At 44.3% G+C, this 6,798-nt stretch overlaps 1 protein-coding gene across 1 annotated transcript; it reads left to right on the forward strand.

Moving 5' to 3' along the window:
- The first annotated feature begins 2,765 nt into the window (after window positions 1-2,765).
- Window positions 2,766-4,843, forward strand: sox4a (SRY-box transcription factor 4a). Its single transcript, XM_013999792.1, has one exon. It carries the CDS (start codon window positions 3,293-3,295, stop codon window positions 4,376-4,378), a length of 1,086 nt encoding a protein of 361 aa, XP_013855246.1. The 5' UTR covers window positions 2,766-3,292; the 3' UTR covers window positions 4,379-4,843.
- The last annotated feature ends 1,955 nt before the right edge of the window (window positions 4,844-6,798 follow it).

The raw sequence follows: 6,798 nt of genomic DNA on the forward strand, positions 1-6,798 counted from the left end.
TTAAGTTGTTAATTTTCTGACAGCTTTGGGGGAAAATGTGACAAAAAATGTGTCCTGAGTTTTGGTTGGGGTACATTGTACGGCAAAATAAATAAATAAACAAATAAATAAAAGGAAAAAAAAGATTACTTAGCCAGCTCAGGATATCTACAGTTCAGACGTACTTCACAACAGAAATATTATTCAAAGTTGAAATGAGACCAATAAAGTACGATCTGGCATTTTGATGTCTTTTACAGTTTTTACCCGGTCATAGTTTAAAGGGAAATGTGCGAAATACACTTTTTTAGCCCAAAAATTCATTTTGTTGTGCTCTTTAGGAGTGCAGAAAATTAGAATTTAGTCTCACCTGGTGCTGTGTAGATATCTTTATATTCTGTTTGGGTCATATTTTTCAGTCTATTCAGTTTTCTGTAGTCCCCATTACGTATTTTTTAAACAATACTATGTCACAGAATTTGCTGTAGAATGGCTAAATAAGGTCGTGGACTTCCAGCTAACCACTTTTGCAAATCAGTGGTTCTGCAGATTCCTGGTCTTCATTTTCTCTTTGCTCTGGGCCAGACCCTGGTTCCAACATCTAAGATTGGATGGACAAGTATTTTGTTGTTGATACATTTAAATCTATTTGTAAATAAAAAGTTCCTTCTCCGCTGGATAACCGTAACTCTACCAAACTACAAAAATGGCCAAACAAGATGGAGGGGACAGTGATCATTGGGAGTGAGACCTGGAAGGAGGGCAGGGGTTAAAACACCTCATTTTTATTTAAAGAGACAGCATCAAAAAGAGTTGCTCTCAAATGCACACCAGAACAGGGTTGAAAGAGGGGCTTGTGGAGTTACAATAAGGAGGAATTCAGATCAACACATTGCAGTTCCACTTTATAAAGACCCCAAACTGAATGATTTAAATATAAAAAAATAAGAATTTAAAGGCATGTCTCCTTTAAGTTTTATAAATTCTAGAAATCTTATTATGGAAGGTTCATGTCATGATGTTTTTATGAACTCCTCTTATTCTTATAGTCTGAACCTTTCTCAAACAAAGGTAAAACAAAAAGATTTGTGTTTCTCGCTATGGTTTTCTCTCCATTTCCCCCAAAAGTGCAGACAGAGTGTGCACATCTGAGCTTCCATAGCCCTCCACTGTATGAACACAGACTTTCCTATTTAAGTGTAGAGTTTGCCATATTTCCTACATAAAACACTGTACAAACTTAAAAATTGACATGTGTGACAACCAGATGGTGACAAGGTTTACCTTGTAGTTTATGTTGCTTTTGTCTTTTCTCATTAAAAGTGTGTGGTTACCACGGTGACAAAGGATATCTTGCCTCAGATTTAACATTTCTTTTAGTCTCTTTACTCTTAGCACAAAAAGTAGGGAAATTTGTGTTTAGTATTTTTTTTATTTGTTGCAGCAATGCTTGGCAATAAATCTTATACTGTTGGAAAGACTGGTAATTTCCATTTTAAATGGTGCCACATTTGTAAGGAACATGCTTTTGCAGGATGAGCAGTAGAGCTGAGCATGTGGGTTGTGCGCCTGAAAAATTAGCCAAATCTTCTCTACAAACAGCTTATTTTGCTGTTGCTATTGAAAAGCTTCTGGTACCGCAGGTGCTGCCGATCAGGTGCTGTTCATTGTCAAGAAGCCTTGTTACAACTAATGAATGATTTCTTTACTTTTTGTGCTAAGATTAATTTATACTTCCAGGTATCTGCATTTTGTCAGCTTGGATTATTATAAAAGGAAATCCCATAATTTAGCTTTAAGTTTGAAGCTTGATCTAGATTGGTATTCTTCAGAATTTTCTAGTTAATATTTATTTATGCGCTTGAAGACATGTTGGAAAATGACTGTGTATTTTTTTAAATGATGTCTTCTTGTTTTTAGCTTGACGACATAACTCCCTACCATTAAGCAAGAATAAACACCGCTCCATAACGCTACTGAGCAAGTGTGTGTGTGATTGTTCCTTTATTGACCACCAAACATGTGAAGTCACCAGAAACTCCTCCATCAGTCCGTCACATTCAGAAGAAGCCTTCCCCCCAAATGATGCCACACAGTGACAGCTCATAGTAGCCGATCACAGGCTGGTGATAACATGTTCACACACACATACGTGCACACACAGCACTCCTGCTCCCTTTTGGCTCTAGCCTGACATCTAGTGACTCAGGCTGTAATGGGAGCTTCCATGACACATGCATGTGAACATGATGGAGCTGTGGATGAAGAGAAGTGTGCGCTTTTGTTGTTGCAGGAACATGTTTATTCCACCCCCCACCCCCCCCACCCCCACCCCCACGTGGGCTGCAGGTACACAACGTTTAGCTAAACCCTAATGATGGCCTTCCAGGGGTCTGGTTCACCACAGCTGGCCGGTGTGGAAAATAAACAAAACAACAAGCCGGACTCTGTATGTTGCTGCTGCCTCCTGTGTCATATGATGATGTCATACGATGCCTGCTGGTGTTATCATGATTTCACCCCAAGCTGCCTTCCTGCAGCCTGACTGACACAACATGTTGTGGCTGCTCTTTGTGTTTCTCAGCATTTCCCTGCCACCAACACATTACACATAATCTAATTTTAGTCAGCACTTAAAACTCGTGGTTTTTAGGGTTCATCCCTGGAAGAACATTTAAGTATGTTCTTTAAGAACACACTCAGACACTAACTTCCAGTAGAGTCTGGCAAGAATGAGGTCAGACACATGGGTTCTTATAGTGCATTATTATTATGTTTTATTATTGTTGCCGTTTTTTTTTAATTCACCCAATGGAAGGCGAGGGGGGCGTGGCCCAGGAGAAAAAATCAGATGGAGACAGGCGCTGATTGGGCGCCATGGCTCGCCATGAGGGTATAAAAGGGCCAGGCTCGGGTTGTTGTGTTTACAGTAATATCACAGAGCAGCACAGGAAACAGGGAGACTATGAGAAAGCGCAGCCGCTCCATTCAACCACATGGTTCCTGCACCGCACAGACCAGCTGCGCTGAACACATCCAGGTTCACTTGAGAGACTGTTGCTGCTGCCCACAACGGCAAGTTTCAAGCTTCCCAGGGAGAGTTTTCAGCCGCACAGGCAGCTGAGAGTTCACTAGTTGCTGATTCTGAGGGGGGAAAAGTCTCTGAAAAGAGGCAGAGAAGAAACTTGGATGAACTTTTTTATGTGTCTCCAACATCTTCCAAGTCAGTGAGGATTTTTATTTTTTAGTTTGTTTGTTTCTGCCAAAAGATCTGGTTTTGAAGTGAAGAGTTTCCAGACTTCAGGAGGGAGAGATGGTGCAGCACATGAGCCAGACGGAGAGCGCCCACGCGCACTCTCCCGGCGGGGACTCCACGGACACTGGAGATATCATGGACTTGGAGATGGACGCGTCTCCGATCTCGGAGTCCCCCACGTCCCGGGAGCGGAGCGACTTGGCGTGGTGCAAAACCCCGACGGGCCACATCAAAAGACCCATGAACGCCTTCATGGTGTGGTCCCAGATCGAGAGGAGGAAGATCATGGAGCAGTCACCGGACATGCACAATGCGGAGATCTCCAAGCGGCTCGGGAAGCGCTGGAAGCTGCTGAAGGACACGGATAAGATCCCGTTCATCCGCGAGGCGGAGCGGCTCCGGCTCAAACACATGGCCGACTACCCGGACTACAAGTACCGTCCCAGGAAGAAAGTCAAGTCCGGGAGCGGAGCGAGCGGCAAGCAGGCGGAGAAGAGCGCGGAGCGCGGCGCCAAGAGCGGCGTGAAAAGGAGCCCAGCGTCCAAAGGAGGCAGCAGGACGCACAGGCAGGGGGGCAGCAGCAAGAGCGCTCCGGGGCAGGACTCTCCCGCTGACCACCAGTCCCTCTTCAAATCCAGGTCCGGGGCCAGGCAGATCCCGGACAGGCGCGCGGGAGGAGAGCCGAGGCGCGCGAGTCTCTTCAGCCTGGAGAGCGGACCCCCCTCCGTGGGGGTCCCGGCCAGTCCCACCCTGAGCAGCTCCGCGGAGTCCAGCGACCCGCTCAGCCTGTACGAGGAGCAGAGCCCGGGTTCCACCGCGCGCCTCAGGTACGCTCGCGCGTCCTCGCCGACTCCCTCAGCCTCCCACTCTTCCTCATCCGTGTCCTCCTCTTCCTCCTCCTCGGATGAGGAGTTCGAGGACGAGCGGCTTGATTTGAACCCGAGTCCTGGCTTTGAGGGCATGTCTCTGGGCGGCATGGGCTTCTCCGACGCAGAGCTGGATCGGGACTTGGACTGGGGCTTCGGGGAGGGCGGGGCAGGGTCTCACTTCGACTTCTCCGACTACTGCACCCCGGAGGTCAGCGAGATGATCTCAGGTGAGTGGCTGGAGTCCACTATCTCCAACCTGGTGTTCACCTACTGACTCAGACACAGCCGGAGCGGGGCGCCTTTACGCAGCCCCCACTCCCACGTTTGAACTCACCTAACCCCTCCAGGACAGGCGGACCAGAAGAGTTTCTTTCGCCAAATAAAGGAGAGTGGAGGGGGGAGAGAAACAGAAAAGAATAGGTGGCCTGAGCGAGCGCCGCTCAAAGACTTGGACAGCGCTCCGTGCGCGTGACGGGAGGAAATGCTTAGTTTGCATTTGGACACAGGAGGAGGAAGAGGAGGAGGAGGAGTGAATGTAAGCAACGAGACTGGAGCGCTGATGTTGAACCTCAATCCGCACAGGATGAGGTCAAGACTGAACTTTGATTTGGGTCGTGGGAGGGGAGGTGAGGGAAACTTTCTGGAGAGCGCGCCATGTTTGGTTCTGTTTAGCCAACTCACACTGACCATCAAAGTTGTTATTCAGGTGTAATGTTTCCCTCCAAGCTAAAAAAAAAAATCCCAACACCCTCCTGATACCAGAAACTACTTTATCCAATGCGTAAAGTTGCTGCGTAATTACGCAATTTGTAGGGCAAAAGGACAATTCACGATCACCAGCTTCTTTCTGAACGGCAGGACTTCAAATAAAGACTCCGAAACTTCAGAAAACCTTTCTGTAAAAATAATAATGAAAAAGATAATAAAAAGAAAAGAAACACTCAGTGCACAGTTCAGGACCAATGTGTTTCCCGGATTCTTTCTGCCTTCAACTTTGTAGGTTTTTCTCTGTCAGATTTGTTTTTATATCGATGTATTTATACCGGCCAAACTTTTTTATACATAAGAAGTATTGTTCTCGTACAGGTCTTGTTTGTGTTCGTGCACGCGCGCGCGCACACACACACACACACACACACACACTTGTCTGTATCCAGCGCTGGAAGGGCTAGAAGTGTATCTTACTTAAAAAACAACAACAACAACAAACGTCTGACTTCTCTCTCATGTTTAAGGAGATTTGAGTGTGTCATGGTTTTCTACTTGTATTTTTGTACAAAATCTATACGAAAAAGCAAAAACAGAAGAAAAAGAGGGGAGGGGTTTGTTTCTGGCCTACAACATTGTTGTTTGCATCATTGGTGTTTAGAAGTGCAGATTTGAGGGGGGGTGTTTGGCACAATCTGACCTCACACAGTGTTTACAGTATTTACCCACATGCTTCTTAATGGCACAGTGACTCCAGTTTCACCAGCCGAGTAAACAAAGCACCGCTGAGGTCCCCAATCTGAGTGGTGGCTGTGTTTCCACTCCACACACACAGAGAGAGCTAAAAGTTTCTGAGAGAGTTACTGTTTGGATAGAGCTAATACCTCTGTGTGATTTTTTTTGTTCTTTTTATTTTTATTTATATCAAGATAAGTTTTATTTGAACCACTGGATGGACTTTCACACTCATTCCACTTTGCCTAAACTTTGGAAGGAGGGAGATGTATGAAGTGTTTCATCTGTTATTGCGCAAAAATTGCATAAAAAACTAGTATTTAATCTTTTCTGTACCTGTTGGCTAGCAGGCTAATTGTTTTCCTATATTATGGCATGGCAAATAGCATTTGTATTTCAGATTCAGGTATATGTAGCTCTAGCTGTTGTGTTTAAGATTTTTAAAAGAATAATAACATTAAGATATTTATGTAAATTGACTGTACTATAAGCAAAGATTGTGTGTTTTTTATGTAAGATGATCAACGACAGGCACTAGGACAGCCATCTTTTCGACTTGTTGAAGATGATTGTGGTTGAGGAATTTCTTCATTTTATTTTTTTCCTAAAGAAAAAAAAGAAATAACTTCCAGAAAAAAAGTTTATTTTATTTTATTTTATTCCCTTCATTTGTGCAATATGTTGTGTTTGATAATGTTTTGTACACTCATGCCAATATCATTTGATGTCTTTTTTGCTCAAAACCAGCCAATGTTTGGGTCAATCACTGCCTCTCAGACCTCTGTACAGATTGTTATAAATTTTTTTCTTTTTTTTTTCCAAGAAGGAAATAAAATCAGCTGGAACTGACTTGTGCAATGTTCTTTCCCTTAATTGAGCCAATAAAACTGCAATATTATTTCACACAATTATAGAAAATAACAAGAAAGGGGTCTTTTAAAAACAAAGTAAAAAGTCCCAATTTCCTGAAAATCTGATGTCAGATGTTTACTTTTTTTGTTTGCGTGTGTGTGTATGTGTGAGCTCGTGGCAGTGAGTGTGAATCGATAGGAGTGGCTTCTCTCTCTAATGCCGTCTGATTGTGCACGTGCAGAAAACGTGGCTGCCATGGAAACGCTGTATCCAAGAGAGAGGGTTGCAATCCGCTGGGGATAAGCATGACAGTTTTGTGTGTGTGTGTGTGTTTGTGTGTGTGTGAGAGAGAGAGAGAGAGAGAGAGAGAGAGAGAGAGAGAGAGAGAGAGAGAGAGAG

Source organism: Austrofundulus limnaeus, unplaced genomic scaffold (assembly GCF_001266775.1).
Source record: "Austrofundulus limnaeus strain Quisiro unplaced genomic scaffold, Austrofundulus_limnaeus-1.0 Scaffold2478, whole genome shotgun sequence".
NCBI classification, from domain to species: domain Eukaryota; kingdom Metazoa; phylum Chordata; class Actinopteri; order Cyprinodontiformes; family Rivulidae; genus Austrofundulus; species Austrofundulus limnaeus.